The sequence below is a fragment of the Brienomyrus brachyistius genome, chromosome 11 (assembly GCF_023856365.1).
Source record: "Brienomyrus brachyistius isolate T26 chromosome 11, BBRACH_0.4, whole genome shotgun sequence".
NCBI classification, from domain to species: Eukaryota; Metazoa; Chordata; class Actinopteri; order Osteoglossiformes; family Mormyridae; genus Brienomyrus; species Brienomyrus brachyistius.
This window is the reverse complement of record NC_064543.1, coordinates 28,354,895-28,374,879: the sequence shown is the minus strand read 5'-3', so window position 1 is coordinate 28,374,879 and position 19,985 is coordinate 28,354,895. Positions and strand designations below refer to the sequence as shown.

At 40.7% G+C, this 19,985-nt stretch overlaps 1 protein-coding gene across 5 annotated transcripts in view; it reads left to right on the top strand.

The window, feature by feature from the left end:
- Nucleotides 1-337: 337 nt before the first annotated feature.
- The window catches only part of brsk2b (BR serine/threonine kinase 2b), a 169,087-nt gene continuing 149,439 nt past the window's right edge, over nt 338-19,985 (top strand). For all 5 annotated transcript variants that reach the window (XM_048969745.1, XM_048969744.1, XM_048969743.1 and 2 more), the window contains exon 1: nt 338-856. In XM_048969745.1, the coding sequence (XP_048825702.1) occupies nt 763-856 (94 nt within the window). In that variant the 5' untranslated portion in view covers nt 338-762. The remainder of the gene's footprint in view (nt 857-19,985) is intronic.

The window sequence follows — 19,985 nt, the reverse complement described above, 5'->3', positions numbered from 1 at the left end:
AGATAGACGTAGCTGTCGGTTAGAGCTACGGTAGCATGTTTCGACAAGGCCACAAAACTCCTCAGAACGCCGGCGTTACAGTACTAGGCTTATGTTTTTCAAATTCATTTACAGGATCCGTTGTTTTAGTTTTTATTGCGGTACATTACATATCACAATGTGTTTTCGGACCTTTTGAGTTTCATCTTTGGTCAGGAGCAGTCCATTTTTTAAGCAGGTGTTCTGAGGAGTTTAGCTACTTTGTACCGTAGTAGATAGCCCCCAAAACCCCTAAAACCTTAACACTAATCCCAAAACTGCGGAACTGCACATGCGCAGAAAGGCCCGATAGCACATCTCGTAAGAACAGGTGCTTTAACCCACAGGACGCTGGAAAAACAGATTTAGGACGCGCTGTTTGGTCAGATCGAGCATCAGTCAGCGATCGCTGCCTTGCACTTTTCCTGCTGGTCAACTTTGCTCTTTTTGTGAGAGTTTGAGGGCTTTCAGTGCTCCACAGCACCAACAACAGGCGCGGCGAAGGCGTGCAGATCTGCCGAAGGAGCACAATGCTGCTGGAGTCTTAGAGCGCCCCTGTTCATCTGCAGCGAAGCATAGGAAAAAAGAAACGGAGCAGGGTGAGAGCGAGCATCCTGTACTCAGCCACAGACCAAGAGACGAGGGCTGGGCAGCGAAGCACATCGCTGGACCTGTAAACAATACGGGATTACCTTGTTCACTGAATAATAGCACATTGCATCGTAAAAGAGACCTCGAAGCAAAATGTCATCTTTGGGTAAAGATAACAGTGGAGCTCAACACGCCAATTACGTGGGACCGTACCGCTTAGAAAAGACACTCGGCAAGGGACAGACAGGTCGGTATTTATTTATTTACATATTTTATGAAATATTCGCATTGTCTGTGACGCCTTGACGGAACTAGCTGTGGAGAGTAAATTCAGCCGGTTTTGGTTGGGCTAGTTTTGTTTGCGGGGTAATCGGGATTTTTTTAATTTTTTTTGGGGGTTGGTGGGGGGGGGGACGAGCTGTTGGACTGCACCTGCAGTAAGCTGAATATGACTATACAGGAGCTCTCAGTGGGACAACTAGGTATGCGTGATGTTCTTCGATAACTGCTGTCGGCTGGCTTGGTTATCCACAGTATTGTTTAAGTAAATAAACATTCGAGTATAATCTAAATTGACAATTTTGCCCCTTGTAATCATGTTTGCCTGTGATTTATGCATAATACAACCGAACCCCGTTTGCCAAGTATTTCGGAATATTTGAATCATAGATGGGGTTTCTTTGCATTCTGCTTTTTTTAAATGTTGTACCAATTGTTCCAGGGTAAGCGAATTACTCACTTAAGAGTCGGGTTAAGGATTGTAGGTGACAAATGTAACCCTTGGAAAAAGTGCCGGTAACTTAACGTGCGTTGTAGGTTGCCTTAGCGAAGTAGTTCATCTTCTGAGATGCTTTTGTTAAATATTGTGCCAAAACAGATGTGCCGGAGCCTTGTGGGAAGAAAAAAAATATTAATGATACTGAAAATTTGGGTTTAACTATTGAAATATCGGTTCAAAGTTAAAATAGTTCATTATAGTTTTCTTGGTTCCTTACATTCGTTTGTATAATAAACTCCTTTAATATTAATAAAAATGCTCGCTAAATAGGAATTAACATAGCTGTGGTACTGGTAATATGAGGCTGGTTGGGAGCGGTGAGCATGCAAAGCACTGAGATGAAAAGGTGATGCAACGCTCATTGTGCGCCTGCAGAAGCGACAGTCCCTTTTCACACTGTGCAATTTTCTGCCCATCTGCCGTCTTAAAGCGCCTGCAATGGACGTTATCCCTGCTGGCTCTCCTGAGCCGCCGCGATGTGTGATCGCACATCTTGCAGTCCGCAGTTTCATTTCGGCGGATCCCATAAAGAGGTATCGCCCGAGCAGATCGTACTTCACCGCCTCCCCACCCATACAGTGAATCGACCGCTGTCCGTTGTGTGGTACAGCCGGGCATGGGCTTCATGACGATTTACATGACGGCTCCATTCCTGCAGATGGTCATTGTTACTGTACAGGCAAATCGTCGCATGATGGTGGTATTAGCGCGACAGTGTTAAATTGCCTTTTTTCAGAATATATTTTTAGATGTAGCGATATTGACTAACTCATTAATTCAGCATTTTTTATGTCATGAACAAACACTTCTTAACTAATTCAAAGTAACAGGATATAAAGCAATGTAATCATTACTTTTAAATAATTTCTTATTCAACAGTGCTTAGTCAATAACAGATGTTTAACCATGAACGTATTATAAAATGACTTGTAGCGTTTGTCTTGTAACACCACATTTTTTGACTGTTCCCAGAATTGTTTCTGCAGACTGGACTCTTCTTGCCATTGTCTGTCACTTAATCAATGTGTGTTTGAACTGTTAATGACCCAGATGTGTTCCTCATCAAGCGTATTTGAATTATAAATTTGAATTATAAAATTATCTCTCTGATTGATTATACTGACTCTCTCATAGATGTAGACCCTGTGAAGTGACTCTAGAGCATTGACAGCTGTAGTAATTCTGGAACATTCGGGGATGCATATAGATCATGATATGATCGAGCAGTCATACACTCGTTTAGTTAATGTGTTCCTTTGAAGAGAAATTTTGTGCAGCTCAAAAGACTTGAAGGCTTTATTCTTCACAAAGATTGCGTTGGTGTAGAGTTTCAGCAGATGTTCTGGGTTATTTGATGTGCCGCTGGATTTCCAGAAAGCCAGACTGGTGATTATTAATGGACAATGAAATGCTTAGAATTAAGACCTTTAAATTTGGGCATTTTAAAAGTCTGTGTAATAATTGGCTTTGATCATCATAGCAGCGCTGCTCTGCTTTAGGTTATAATGCACGTGTGAATCGGAGCCAGGGATTCATATCTCAGGCAATATCCTGTTACCAAGCTTGTAGTTCAGGAAGAAACTCAAACTAAGAGGCAGTTTTATTGCTTAGGCTACTGGAACATCTTGGATTCTTACTCACCCCTCCAGCTTGTTCTAACACATATCTGACAGAATACAGCTGACAAATAATGGTTAATGGATCTTTAAGTTATTAGGAATATCAATTAGCTTTTGGAAGGGTTATACATTTTTTTTTCCATTTTTGTAAGCAAGCATGGTCCAATAGGCAGTTTCAGTAAGGCAGGGCCCGTAATAGTTTGTTTTGCCACAATATTGTCATGTTTATATAAAACATACTATCTCTGAGGTGATTATCATATGTTAATATTTGTCACCTTTTCCTGTACTGCTCAGTGTTGTGCTGTGATGTGGTTTTCATTCCCTTTTCAGGATCTTATCATGTAGAATGTTGAACTTTTCTGGGTTGTATTTATCACAATGTTCTTGAAAGTTTCGTATGGTTTTTAACAAATACTGTACTCATATTTGTAATCTGTTTAAAATACTTCAGAATACGGAGTCCAGGAAAAGCATAAACATAACATCAATAACTGATGATTTACTGGAGGAGTTAAGTAATAATTATGAAGATTGTTAATTTTCTATAATTTTTAGTTTGTTTTCAGTGGAAGCTGTTTTGCTGGTGAATGGAGGATTGGACTGTTTTCTTGATCTGCTCACTTTCTGTTTCAGAATTCTGTGATAATGAGAGTTCAGTCTTCCCAAAGGTTCGTCCTCGCCTGGTAAAGTCGGGAGCCTTATACAGCCTGGTTGTCGCTTACTGTAGCACCCCGAGGTCATTGCAGCACTCTTTTTCCAGTGCGGTCTCTCTCGTACTTATTCAATCCAGACGTCGGGGTGGGGGGGGGGGGGGGGGTTCAGCCAGGGATCTGGGCTTCTGGTTGCCAAAGAAAGCTAGCATCTACTCTGCTCCTGTGCTGCTTGTCTGGCTGTGCCCGGGTCTCATGTGCTGCCCGGCAGGAGGTCATCGTGGCACCGATGCGGCTGATGTCAAGGCACTACCTCTGTGCGTGGGAAATAGTAGTGGGGGGTGGGGGGGAGAGCACTGCTGGGTGCTATGAGTTTGCTGTCGGAGGGGTTTCCATGGGAGCTTTGCGATGAATGAACTGCCACGCTGTTGCTGTCAGCAATGGTCCATATGTGCTGTATGAAAGCTCATTATGGAGAAGGGTGGGGGGGCAGGGGGGCTGGGTAACGGGTGCTGGTGGGGGCTGGGTGAGAGCTGCTGTTAAGCATCACCATTGGGGCATGAGCGAGGCCCCTGCCGTTAAGCTCTGGAAGGAACAGCCCTCCCCTCAGATACAAAAGAGGCTTACTGTGTCTCCCTCTCCATTCACACGGATGCCTCGGCTCCTTCTTCCCATTCATATTGCGCCATAACACATCGCCATCACTTTCATTATGCTCACTGACAGTGTTTATGCCTGATGGTAGCTAAAAACATGCTTTTACTTATTCAGAGGGCAATAGTCACTTTATGACAAATATTCCTTCTTATTGGTCTCATGGGACTTAAGCATATGTTGTTTAAAGTTACATGTAAGTTAGGCCAATATAGTTTAAGAAATTCTTGCTATTAATAATTTTCATAATGTATAAGCTGATGTAGAACGAATTTTTATGATAAATTCCCCCATACCCCTTGCTGATAACATGACTGCAAGCCATTAAAAATTCATGTGAATTTTTTGCTTGCATATTAATGCTGCCGACCATAATTATGTCAAAAGGACTTTGGAGAAACTCTGTCATCACAGAGGCTGCGAAAGATCATTATTTACAAAACTGCTTTTATTGCCATTATTTGTGTACAAAATACTACTATCCAAAGCTGGCCTGAAGTAGATATTTTGTCACAGATGCTTATTTAATGCTACGTCCCTCAAATATCCAACTCTCATGAGGAGATTATGGCTTAGTCATCTGATTGACTTAATGATCTTAACCCCTGGTACAGTCTTCCATTGTTTAACACGTGTGGTTGGACGGGCTTGATGGTTCTGAAGTCTGAAGCTAAATCTGCCATGCTGCCATCCTCCCTTATTGTTCTTGAGGAACCTCAGCCACCTGCCCTGGAGTTGATGCTGTCCCTCATGTAGAAATCACCCCCCCAATCCCCCCCCACCCGCCATCGCCCCTGCCTCCCGAACCAGCCCTAACCAGTCTGCACATCCTAGAGGTAGCTTTCCAGTGAGCCGACAAAGCACCTGGTCCCCTAAATGGCATGAGGGCAGCATGTGGTGTGGGGTGGAAGGGGCGGTTGCTTTAGCATGTGGTGAGAGCCACGTCGCAGCCATGCAGAGAGGCATGGTAGCATGGTCTGTGGGACGGTGGGGGCGACTCAAAAATCAACATTACGGCACACTGTCTCGTTTGGGCAGACCCGGTGTTGCCCTGTGGATTAAAGGCTCGGCACAATCTGGGGATTCAGAGGAAGTGCTAAGTGTCCAGAGCGTGCCCAGTCACGGCCGACAGGCAACACAGCCCTTGTTTTGTGCCGTCAAATAAAATTTTATTTTACGGTTGGTTGTTCAAAACATCTTGAGGAACCCGAACTCATGACACATTTCACTGGGGTTAAGCATTACTGACTTTACTAATGAAAGCCTGAGACAGTACCTCTTACGCCACAGAAATTGTCTAATTTGGGAAATAAATATCACAAGCTATTTTCAGAGAACAATGACTGAAAAAGATCCCAAAAATATTTCCATATTCCATCTCATTTGTAGGGTGCCATATATTGGTTAATGATTTATTACATAACGTGAGACTTTCGCTCTTTGCATTGAGAGAGTGCCATTTTAAGTCATACTTTAAAGAAAATCCACAGATATATTACTTTTTCTTTTTTTAGCTCTTTGTCTACAAAAATCTACTGTCTATGAGACTTCAGGAGTGTGTTCTGGGCACTTGTTAGTGGGGTTTCAGCGTTCTCTGTTTGGGCTGTAATGAAGCACATCAAAAACACATGAATAAACTCATAATATTTGTGGCATATGGGTTTTACGAATTAATAGAAACAATTGTAGGATATGAACTAAGAACTATTTATAGACTATTTCCCTGATTGGTTGATTAAGCTAAATGATTCATTTTCCTCCAGAAAAGTTAATTTTATTTTGACAACAACAAGCTAGTTTTCATTTTTATTTCACTTAAGTATTTATGACATTCCTAATTATTCTCATGGCCTTTTTCATTACGACCCAAATCTTCTTTTAGAACTTGCAAATCTTCCTGCAGGCAGGCCATTGCCAAGGTTTGTATGATCTTAAAAGCTTTTCATCAGAGATCACAGGATATCATCAGTACATCCTTGCTAAAACCTTCATCAGGAAGCACAGTGTGATTGTTGAGCCAAACAAAAGGCAGCCAGCCACTCTGCACAGTGCACTGGTTTTACCAGGAGACCTTAGAATGATAAAACGGGGGGAGGGACATTTTTTCTCTCTTTGTAAAGCACCTGCTGATGTAGATTCATGGTTTTGTTTTACTTGTATTTGTATTTGCTGTTTGTCTTCGCCAATTTCATTTTAGCTCCGCAATTTGATTTTTGTAATGCACGGATAGTAATATAATTGCATGCTGTTTGCTGTAACTGATTTGTCGGACAGATGCTTATCTGTGATGCTTGTCATTGAGATTTGTGGGAGAGTTGTTTACAAAGGGCTGTTTGCCGATAGCGGGGGTGAATTGTTCTTTTGGCAGGTATGTCATTCAGAACCGGTCAAATCCATTCTGCTCCAGAGTATGAATTCCATGTATGCTTCCTTAACATGCAATATACAACAAATTCGCCACTGCTGTAAAGTGGCAAACTTTAAGTAAAATTAAAACATAGGAGCTGCTGATCAACCCTATGCTGGTTAAGCAGTTTGGAAGATGGGACCAATGTCTGATGTCAAAAAGTTATGTCATCATAATATCAGTTATGTTTGGTCCCTTTACCTGTTGGGTAACTTATTAGCCTGGGTTAGCATTAGATTTTGCTAGCCTGAGCCCACAGTTTTTTGGTTTAATTTTCCAAGGGTAGCTTTTGAATGCTCTTAAATGGACTCCCTTCACACTCCAGCCTTGCATTATATAGGTCAGCAAATGATCCAGAGATGCTTAGGAAGGAGGGAAATCAACTGATATAGAGATTTAATTACTTAATTATATAATAAAGGAACTGAATTATCCGCAAGGCACTCAGGTATACTTAGGACTAACAAATTGTTGAAATAGCAACAGTAATAATATATCAAGGCATCCCTAAAGCAGGAAGACTTGTACGCCTTTCCATTTTCCTTGGGTTCATTAGTGGACTTCATTGCCATCATTTGGTTTATAAGTTCATCTGACTGGATTTGGTTAGTAAGCCTTTCCCATTAATAATAAACAGGTTAATAAACAGTAAGTATATTTAACACCAATACTGTATATCCTTGACACAAACCTGCAAATTGTGTTATATCTGGGCTTTGGCTATCAGAGTACTTTCTGGATATGCCATAGTACGGAAACGTTGGTGATATTCAGTATTGTTTAACACACTATAACAAAAATAACATAATAATTCAATGCAAGCCTTACCTTAATTTTGGTTAATGTATCTTGGTTTATTGATCAGGGTCAGTTGATTGAGTACTTGTTTTATTTCTGAAAAGACCAGAGTATTAATTTAATCCCCCCCAACTGGGAATCTGGTTTTGATCAGATCAATGCGTCTGTGCCTGTGTCAAGAGCCGCATTCCAATCCAACGGGAGGACAGGGTGCAGAGCTCATTGTAACTGTACCATCTGAGGTGCCCGTGAACATTACAGTTCCAGTCCTTTGAGGGGATCTTGTCTGGTTGAGCATTTATTTATTCTGCTTTTTTTGTCAGTGCTGAAGTATCCATACCCTCAGGGGAGACATAGATTGTGGGATGGTAAGAATGTTATGGGGGGGGACCCCAGATGACTGGATTTTGTTCATCCCCAAAAGCTGATTTTTTTTTCAGGTAAGTGCTGGTGTGTGGCATCTCTAGATATGTGTCAGACGAGTGTGGCTTTCAGGAAGAGAATGGAAAAAATTGACAGAATTTGTAAAGAAAATGTAACACATCCTAAAGTTGTTGTTTCTGCTACCATTTTAATATACAAAACATAGGTTTGACCCAGTCCCCCTCAAGCACAATGTACCTATCAGAAGATTTAAATGCAAACCAAGGACCGTGTTCTTGTACCCCTGTCGTGTACTTCAGTTGCCTAAGGAAAGTCATTATGGAGCCTTTATGTGACACTCTGTAAGATGCGATGGACATATCGCTGTAATATCCAGCATGTGTAAGGACATCAGAAATAATAGTCATATTGCGAACAGAGTTAAGGGCTTCCATGGTGCCTGGCAGAGGCTACAGTGTTGGAGCTACATCTGTAGCATGTGTATATAGGCCCAGAGCTTCCCAGGGGTGTTGTGCGGTATTGATCCAAAGATAAAGATCTCACTTCCTCTCCTGCTTAGGTCCCGCTCAAGGATTCATTGTAGGAATCTTCTTAAACAGGACTTGCTTGTTGTAAGGCATTCAATTTATTTGTGGTTTTTATATTTCTCTTTCTGTTAATGTAAGCTGTCAAGGCAGTGGAACGGGAACATTTTTTTAAAATATCTGATTCAGTCGTTTTTCCGTTTTCTTTTATCTCATCCAGCACTTTCTGGCTGGCGTACCCTTAGAGATATGGCATTGCTTCCAATGTTTGAGGGAGTTAGTAAAAGATGGGAGACGTCTTTTCTGATTGGAAGAGTCCAGCTGAGTACCATTTTATACTATAGTCTAACAGAAGTAGGGATAACCTTGAAGACATGGGGGAATAGCTACCAGGAGAGTAGGCACAGGATGCAAAGCAAGGCATGTGGTGGGGAGGGGATGGTGATCAAGGCTTGGGAAAATGATTAAGTGCAAGGATTTATTAAGAGAGCTCTATATCAAACGGGCCAGCAGTCTGGGGAGAACAGAGGACTAGCTGCTGGAGTTGCTAGCATGAGACTAGGCCCTCTCTGTGTTATTGTTGTCTGGCACAGGACGGCCCAGATACATTTTAGGATAGCAGTAGAGGAAAGAACTTTGTGCCCCATGCAAACATTACCAACAGGTCTCTTGTCCTACCAAAACCAAGACCTGAATTTAGCTGAGCTGCTATTATATTAACACATGGGCTTCTCCTGTATGACTGTTATACACAAAATGTTTGCTTGCATGTGTAAGCAATAATTAGTCAATGTACGCAAGTCAGATTTCTACCTGATGGATGAAACACTAAAACACTGTGTTCTTCAAGGTTTATCAGCTGTATAAACTCTGGTCTACATATTAATGAACAAATATACTAAATGTACAGATTACTACAATTTTAAAGCAAGAATATACAATACACAAGTACATGCATACATTTATCTGTGACAAATTAAAATGTTATTAATACGCATTGGGAGACAACAACTGGAAATCTAATTGATATTTGTCATGCTTGTGCAACGTGTTGATGAAAGGAATGGTTTTATTCACCTGGATAATGACAAAAAGACAACAGCGTGCACTGTAATTCATGCTGCAGAATCTATTTTAAATTCTCTCCTGTCTTTTGTAATAGACAAATATCTCCGTTCGTTCGCCTAAAAACCTATCACAGTGGAATAACATACGATTTTCTAATTACACAGTCTGTAGCTGAGGCGTGTTATATAGGCCTATTGCTAATTGTGTGATCAAATCTTCCTAGGCTTTTTCTGCATCTTGCCTCAGAAATGGACTTTTAATTGTTAGCCTTCTTTAACAATGTTCCCTTAATGAACTTCTTTGAAAGTTCATTAAGAAGAAGAAATGCCCGACCTTGTAGAGAATGGCCACAGAGGAGATTCCCAAGGCATGCACGTCATGTCATAGAGAATACCTTAAAAATAAGCAGATGAATAAGGGATGCACTGATACGGATACCGGCATCGGTATCTGCGCTCATATATTTATACTCGTACTCGTAAAAATGGTCAGATACCAAGAACGGATACCACTTAACTGCAAAATTATGTTAAAACTCAAAGACGCAGTATTTTGTCAGACTGAAAGGTCTGTTCTAAAGTGTCGAGAGGAGGAAGAGATAGCATTCCACTTAACACAAGCAATTTGATCAAAAGACGCACCATAGTGCAAAGTACACAGAGTTTGCTAATGCTAGAAAAGACTGCAACACCAAACTTTAGCACAAATTATGGAGAAGCGGGACCAACTGAAGTGTTATTTAATGTTAGATATAACGCTTCAGGTTTAATCACCAATATAAGTACACCTGGGTATATGCTTTCTTTGCTTCTATAAAAATGAATGCTAACAAGCGGACCAGTCACAGTTCTCGTGGTCTGTGTCGCCGCAACATGTAGTCAGATTTATGGGGAGGTACATGTCAGGCTATGGCGTAGGGTCCACGGCTATGCCGTACTTACAGTGTGGATTCAACTCAGAAGTATAAATCCGCCTTTACAATCATGGATTTTTTTATCTGTAAAGAGCTTTCAAGCTGAGAATTGAGAATCCTGATATAAATGATTGAGCTGAAAACTCAGGTTTCCATCCATCCATTTTCCAACCCGCTTATCCTTCTGGGTCGTGGGGGGTCCGGAGCCTATCCCGGAAGCTATGGACACGAGGCAGGAAACAACCTAGGACGGGGGGCCAGCCCATCGCAGGGCACACTCACACACCAGTCACTCACGCATTCACACCTATGGGCAGTGTAGTAACTCCAGTCAGCCTCAGCATGTCTTTGGACTGTGGGGAGAAACCGGAGTACCCAGAAGAAACCCCATGACGACATGGGGAAAACATGCAAACTCCACACACATGTAACCCAGGTGGAGACTTGAAACTGGGTCCCAGAGGTGTGAGGCAACAGTACTAACCACTAACCAAGCCGCCCCAACTCAGGTTTCAAGTAAGGTAAATAAATACATACAGTGGAAACGGTTATAGTGAACAACAACGGATCAAAAAGCTTGGGACTGAATAATTCCTGTACAAATACTCTTTAAATAATTTGCTTATAGTCATCATGTGGTCCACTTACAATGTTCATTTTGGGTCTTTTTAGACATCACAATGTATTGGGAAAATTGAAAGTTTTTTAATATTTTTTTACTTTGCTTTGATCGTCCCTGCTTGGCCTTGCGGTAATTACCCCATCTGCTCCTGGCTAGCTACCCAAGGCTAATGCTGCATGCACAGAAAACCTGATGGGAAAAATAAATTAATTTTCTGTCAATGACGAATCAAAGATTATGACAAATGCCAAAAACGAGCAAACGAGATGCAACAGCCAAACTACAGTAAGCTATATTTCATGTACAGTAGGCGACTGTATATAGCATATTTGAATTATACACATTTCAGTAATTTTATTTGTATAGTATTGTAATTTGAAACAACTGTACTGTATTTTGAAAGAGTCAGAAAAATTCTGTAAATAGTGATGCTGTCCGTATTATTACCTTATAGTCATGTAATAAATATACAAATATTAACTAGGTGGTAATCTGTCGAGAAAAAAAAAACAGATAGACATGATCAGTAAAAGTGGCTTGCACTGTATATATAGACTAAATGTACTGAATTATTATATATAAGCTTTGTTGAGGTTAAGCCTGATGTTCCCTTACACACAAGAGAATGATCACAGACTCTTCTACATAGTGAGGCAATGCATGCAGCTTATTACTTAATCACTGGAATCGGATCGGTACTTGGTATCAGCTGATACCCAAACCTCACTGTCAGGATAGAAAAAGTGGGATCGGTACATCCCTAACATTAATAGTTTCAAGCAGAATAGAACACTTGCTTCATTAAACTTAAGTTGACATTGTATATGTGTACATGGAGATGTATGTAGCATAGATCTGAGGGCTAATTTTATTGACTATGACACAGTTAATGATATCATCAATAGCCTGTAGCTCCTTGATGCTATTTAATTAGCCTTTATGGAAGACTTGTGCCTGCAGTGCATCTTCCTCATGGTCCGCCCTGTGTCTGACTTCGTCTTGTGTTAATGAGCTCTGTACTTTTTATGGTATTCTTTATCACATTTCCATAGAACCTTTTCAATTCAGGAGCACATTGATTTATGTCAGATTTGCTCTATATGGTAGAATTTATTAGTCTTTGGTTTACTAATGGTGTGGACCTTAAAGGAAGATCTCATATCATTTTTGTGAACAGCAAATACTTGTTTAGTAAGCAATTATCCTTGATGATGCTTATTTTTCCCCATATGAATTGAGAGGTTGAGGAGAGGAGTTTTATGATTCATGATTAGTATGGATGTGAAGGGTATGTGAAGATAAGGAAATGGGGTTAATGAGTTTGGAATAAGTAGTTTCCACTTTGACTAAAGGAACTTTAATGAAGAAGGTGCTTCCGGAAGTTCTGGAACTTGGTTCCGGTTTACAAGAACCTGGGCTGTGTCAACTCCTGGCCACTTCTGTGTGTCGCTTTCACACTGCACAACAGGACCTGGGACCTTTATGCTTAATAAGCATGGGTAATGCAAAACGTTTGTAGGTTAAACGTCACATATAATTTCATATGAAACTACACTGCCAGGCCAAAATAATGGAGGATAAACAGGTCGGTTTGTTAATTATTTGCTGTTATTGGGGATCAATCATGATAAAAATAGGGCACAGCCTTTTATTTATATTTTACATACATGATCTGTGATATGGGTGGTGCAGTGGTTAGCACTGTTGCCTCACACCTCTGGGACCCGGGTTCGAGTCTCTGCCTGGGTCACATGTGTGCGGAGTTTGCATGTTATCTCCATGTTGTCATGGGGTTTCCTCCGGGTACTCCAGTTTCCCCCCACAGTCCAAAAACATGCTGAGGCTAATTGAACTTGCTAAATTGCCCGTAAGTGTGCATATGAGAGTGAATGGTGTGCCCTGCGATGGGCTGGCCCCCCATCTTGGGTTGTTCCCTGCTTCGTGATCATCGCTTCCGGGATAGGCTCCGGACCCCCCACGACCCACTAGGATAAGCGGTTTGGAAAATGGATGGATGGATGGATCTGTGATATGTTTACGATTCTTGTTAAATCTAGCCAGCAGATCAATCTTTCATTTTCCACAGAATAAAAAACAATGTAATGAGATCTTGCTAATACTGTAAATGTTGGGAAGTTTCACTTATGCACCAGTATTATCACACAAAAGTAGATTTGAGTTAAAATTTTCTGAGCCATAAATATGGAGACACAAGCAAAAAATTTATTAATCGATGCATTAAATGTACTTGGGTACAAAAATAATTCCATCTGCTCAATTTGTACTCCGCTACATCTCTTTTACCTGCATTTCCACGTAACTTTCAAGTTTGCACCGACGCTTGCGATCAACCAATCAGCAAATTTATCACTGTAATCACCTCCCCAGTTTGATTGAAAAAATACCTAGTCTGGAGTAGGTACTAAAACAGGATTCTGGGACTGCTTCCGAAAAATTATATCTGGGCCGAGTTACTGCATTGTGAACAGGACAACAGTTTTTGGTTCTGGACAAATGTTCTGTTTTCAGAAAAAAGATCCTTCAGTGTGAAAGCACTTAATCTCAACAGCGTTGAGTGGTTCTGCTTGCTTTATGCTCCAAAGCCATACAAACCCATCCAAGCTGGGTGGGTTTTTTTCACACAATCGTGTTCTGTAGAAGCGCCCAGAACCGCAGTTGCAAGGATGTGGCACTCTGGCAGAGTGGCAGGTCCACCTTCAGATGTCAGGAGCTGTGCTGGGGTAACACTGGAGAGGAAGGGTTATCAGCCTGCTAATGTCTGTTTATAATGATTCAGAGTGGCTCAGTATTGATGCTGTGCAGTTTATATACATGTTTCCTTAGCTAACTAATGCCTTCACATTTAACTGCTTACTTAAGGGCTTTCTCTGCTACACGACCCAGGCAGTCAGCCTGTAGGTCCATTATGCCACCAGTGCTCTTATAATTGAGTTCTAAGGATTTCCTCCCTGCAGTTCCTTCTGTGTTGCACACCATTCCTATTGCATACTTTGTGTCGGGATGCTTCAAAGATACAAAATGCCTCCAAGTATGTTATCATCCAGAAGGATTATCTAAGGATAAATGTTGGATCATAAGACCATTTAAAGCAATCCTTGTACCACATTTATGAGTAGTTTATATATGCACAGCTGTGTACTAAGTGATGAATTAATCTTTAAATATTTGTTTTTGTTTTTTTTAGCACTGGCCAATGCTGATGGGTTAAGTAAATGTAAAATATGTCGGTAATCAGTGTCAGTCTGATATACGCCCCAACCCACAGAGCTGCCACCCAGGGCAGCTTCAGCAGGGTGTATTGGCTTTTCACTGCGTTGGAAAATCTTGTGCCCAGGCGAATCTGCACAGATGGTACATAAGTAGCAACCTTTTGCTGAGCTTCCTCCAGCCATTCTGACTGGGCACAAACATCAAATTGTGTGGTATAATCAGATTAACGGGGCTGGGAATGAGCTGTAACCACAGTATTATTCCTAGTTTATTTGGTGGAGGTGGGTGCCATTCCACAGGTGTGTGGACTGGGTCAACAGGGTTGAGGTCGCATGGCAGGGTATTACGCAGCATGCGGAGGCTAATGGAGCAGAAGAGGTCGGCCTGAGAGGCAACCCATGGCAGTGTCGCCATGGGAACAGTGTCTACCTTGCTGTATGTGGCATTCCATTCATAAAGAAAAACTCTCCGTGTAGTACTGTCGTATGTGCAAAAACATCACTGAGTATAACTTAATGATTCCTAGTGCCGACCTTCTGACACTCAGAAAAGAATGAGATTTCATTACAAATAGAACATTTTGGTACTTTTAATTTATTAAAAGCTGAAATGTTTTCAGTGATTTCAATACAAAGTCTACATTTGTGCATCGCATAACAACATTTCAATGACGGTCTGCATATAGGACAATAAGGATATAATGGAGCTGAAATATTCCTATCTAACATTGTAACCATCATAACCAGAAGTGGACAAATTACACAACTCCATTACTTGAGTCAAAATATAGATACTCCTGGTCAAATATCACTCCAATATGAGTGAAAGTTGTTCAGTCAGATTTTTTACTGGAGTTCTTGATTTTAAAAGTAGTTAAGTGTTCAAAAGTACATTTTCTTTTTTAACTTCAATGTATCTTTGCCACAATGCATTTTTGAAACCTAATGACTGTGAAACATTCTACTGGATGCATTGACTTGCTCGTAGCACCTCCATCCATTTTCTGTAACTGCTTATCCTATTCAGGGTAATTGGGGGTCTAGAGCCTATGGACACAAGGCAGGGAGCAACCAGGATGAGACATCAACATATCACAAGGCACACTCACACACCATTCGTAGCTCAGCATGTTTTTGGACTGTGTGAGGGAAACCAGAGGAAACCCCACAATGAAATGAGAACATGCCACACACATGGAGCCATTGGAGGGACTAGAACCCTGATCCCAGAGGTGTGAGGCAACTGTGCGATCCACTTCACCACTGTGCTACCCCTTTGTAGGACCTGTAGAATACAAAGCTTGTAGAATATTGTGCAATGCCTGTATAAATACAACTGAATCGACAGAAGGACAGCCATTGCAGTTTTCATTTTTCTGGTCTCCACAAGGGAAAACTCTTTTTTTATAAAAATGTAGAAAAATCAGTGAATGCAATCAGAAGTCTTGTATTTTCTTTGGATACATATGGTTAAGCTTAGGGCTGGGTAGGGGTTATGGTTCTCATAGTTGATATTAGGGTTATGCCCATACGAATGAATGGAGAGTCCCTACAAAGATATAGATACTGAATGTGTGTGTGTGTTTATGTTTATGCACATGCATCCATCAGACAGTGGAATTGCTGTAGATGCAACTTTCTCAGGAATTAAAAAATAAATGAAACAACCAACACGCCACTAGCTTTATAACTGCCCAACATAAGCCTTACATCCAGTGTAAGAATAGTGTACTGATTGGTTTTTATTCTTGTGACAAAAACAATATTTTCAGTCATGTTTTAGAAAAGAAAATTTGTCTGCTGACTTCAAAGTTATGCTTCAGGAATGAGTAATAAGAACCTTTATAGAAATGTAGTGGAGTCAAAGGACAATATTTGTCTTTGAAATGATTAAAGCTCATAATCTTCCAACAAAATTGATACTCATGCAAAGGACAGATACAAAATGTGCTTAAGTATAGTACTTATGTCAGTGTACTTTGTTACTGTCCAACCAGGATCATAATGTCATAGCGCAACGCATTAATCATGTTTGTGGTGATGCTGCTGTAAACTACAGTGCTAGTAATATAATATTAACATAAACCAGTTACATGTCAACTATACTTGCTTTTTATTGTAGTTTAGGCTATACCATATAGCTTAGGTGTGTAATAGGTGTAAATACACTTCTCACGAAGGCAAAATCGCTTAATGAAGCATTTCTCAGAACATATCCCTGTTGTTCAGACACATGATGATATTTTCCGGAATTTACAAAATTTGTGGGGATGTCTTCTGAAAGCAACTTGTTCCCATGAAGATCCTGCATATGCATCTACAACACCTCAGAAGATACGCATTGTCTCGCTCCCCTTTGGGGCGTGCAAACAAGAGCAAAAGTCATTGTCATTTGGAACTATGGCTTGGAGTACCGGCAGTGATTATGTCCATCCCCTGTTGATATGAATACAGGGGTGGGGTATCCTTTACACCTGGAGGTAAGGTCAGGGTGTTGTGACGTAGAGGATTTTTGAAGGTAACGTGTGCCGCTATCACTATGCAGAGAGATACTGGCAATTTACTTGTGATTTCAACCAAAGATTAACATTAAAACCCTGGTGGGATACAATAGCCATCCCGCTTAATTGTCTCTATAATGGACAGCTCATTGGCTAAGTGATAGCACATGACCTGATACCTGTGTGTGCAGTAGGTATGTCTGCCCCTTGTTTGCATGGATGTCTAACATGACTGGCATCCGAGTCAGAGTGTCCCTTCGTACCCTGTGCTTAAAGGTCACTGTGACCCTGTACCCAGTCATCACTTATTGGAGATAAATTGGATTATTTCTGTCAGTATTTACATGGTCTTGGACCTCTTAGCTATGTTGTTTTCATTATTTTTAACCACCAATACTAATGACCTTAGATTTGTTCTCTTATACTTTCTACGTACCATTTAACGTTATGGATTGCGACCTACGGGTTTCCCTGCTTTGCACTTCTCACAGCAGAAATGCACCATGCCCTATTGTTTGTCAGGCTTTATGGGGTGGGAGACTTGATTGCATTTTTTTGTGGGCATTTCTGCATTGCCTCGTTACCATAGTTACCACGGTTACCACTCCAAGTGTGCATGTGTGGTACAGAATGGCGGGTGAGAGCATGTCACAGTCACCAGGGAATTACCAAGCGATTCCTTTGTCAGATCCCATAGTAAACCTCCTCTCATGTAAGATTTATGACTGGTGAGAAACTAGGTTGCCAATAAAACTCTGAGATGTGGTCTTCTCAGAATTATTTCCAGTTTCTGCTGTTATTGCAATTTCTGCTTGTTTGTACGGTTTGTTTGCAGTCTAACCCTTGATTGATTTCTGCTGTTCTTCAAAAGTGGGCCACACTGAAGAGGAAAATGGTTATCCTGAGGAAGGCATGCAGTGCATATCCCCATGTAGCATAGCCTAATGGATAGAGTAGCTACTCTTGTCTCATGGGAGGTGCTACTCAGACAGGTCACTCGAACATTGTTTTATTTAAGTGGGGTACGGAGGGGGTTGTACTCTGCTTACAGTTATGTTAGCATGCAAAGTGAACTGTGTATAGTGAGCCACTGTGATAAAATCACTGGTCACTGTCACTGGTCAAATACACACTTTGTCTGGTCCCAAATAAGCTGCTAACAGATAAATAATATGTTTTCCTTTTCACTGAGACCACAATACTGGTTGTAAAACTCTGGTATATATTGCAATATATATTTATTCATTTTAATTTGGTTGGTTTACCAGTGCTTACATTCAAAATATTTAATAAGTTAAAATGTTTGACATATTCCATGCCACTAAATATTAATATGATGCAGCTGGGCACCTGTAGGACATCTTAGATTAATAGCAGTCCACTTAGGAGGTGAATCTGCAGTCTCCTGAAAGCAACTCCTCTCTTATGGGGACTGTCCCATCTCAGGAGGCAGAATCAGCCGATGGAGATATTTTGCGTCAATTCGCTCTGCCTGTCACTCATCTTCAGTGTTTTGGGCTGTACCCATTTTTTTTCCTGTTTTGTCCACAAAAGTCTTGTTTCCTGTTCCTTTCGTGTGATTGTTTTTGTTCATCATGCTGAATCTTTATTTCTATGGATTTTCTCCATTATATTTTTCACTTTTATTGTATTAATGCCCATATCTATCCTTGTTCTGTTGACCTGAAAAAGGAAGAAAATAACTGAAACATTTCTTGCCCAGGTAAGTGGTTGTTTTCTGTTCAGCTTGTCATCCCCACCATTAGCAATAATATATATATAATTAATATGAGAAATGGGATATTTGTACCATCGATAGGTAAAGTGACTTTGGCTGTTAACGATTTCTTAAGCTCCTTGTGTTCTAGTATCTTTACAAATGACCCAGTGACGGTGTTAATTGCTTAGTTATACATGGCTTTTGAGACACATTTTTATGTGTTTAAATGCAAGTATTAAAATTGTCATGTGGTCTTTGGGGATTAGTGTGCTGGGCGCTCTGGGCTTTGAGGGGTGTCCCTGTGCAGCGTGCATGTTGGGACATGTCCTGCTGCTGCCCTCCAGGCGAGAATGGAGCAGATGGCTGTCTGAGACTGTGAGCTGGGTATCTCCCTGCCCCCGTCTGGCCCTGCTCCCTTTACATCACCCCAGGAGCATCATCCCTCTGGGTCTCCTCTTTGTGTCTCTCGACTGCATGCAGTTCCCCACCCAACACCCCCCAAAGAGTTGACCACAAGAGCTGACTCCCCCTACCGCACCATGCTAATTCAGTCGATCACTAATAGTTGAAGCATTTATTTCCTTCTGGAAGCAACATACGGAATGAGCACCAAGAATCAATGCCAGAACAGCGAGCAACAATAATGTCATTATTTTATATAGTCAATATTTTAAATCAACGCATCTTTTTAAAAAATTATTTTAACAAAATTACCTTTATGATTTCTCAAATGCTTCAATTCATTATAACAATTGTTTTCCTTTAATATCACTACGTAATTATGGGAGTAGTTCAGGTTATCACAAAAAAGGTGGTTCTACACTGTGCAAAATTTTTATGGCATAGTACAGCAGCACTAGCGGAGCACCTGAAGAGGAAACGTGCAAGTGCTATTCTGGACGATGGACCGCCAGAGTAGGCAAAACCACTATTCATGTCTGTTCATGTTTATTATATTACCATTAGTACGGACCTTCTTCATATCTTTTGTCCTTGCTGTTGTTAAATATACTGATTATTAAAGCCATGAATTAAAGCCTGCTACCTTCGAATCACCACTGAATAAGTGTTAGAGAAAATATTTCGGCTAGAATCTGAGCTACGTTGATTGATGGTGCCAGTGTGTATTCGTGCATGTTGGGTTTGTAGGGATCAATGTAATTGTCATAAAATAAAGCTGAAAGAAAAATGGAAAATGGAAAAAAATCTTTCCCTTTATTCACCTCCACTTCAGTACTTACTGCTTCCATTATTTACCAAAACAGTAGCATGTGGTGTGCTACACTAACTGAAATTAATAAGCATAAAGATATGCCGAATTTATACAGATCACTAACTTTTGGGGATCACAATACGCATCTCATTAATATTTTAGACATAATACTAATTTACTTATCAAATTGTGGGCAAAAATATTGTCTGTATAATGCCAAAAAGCCAGTGTCCATTATCTCAAGCTCTTCAATGACATACAGTTTGTTGCTGCCAAAATAAATTAAAATAAC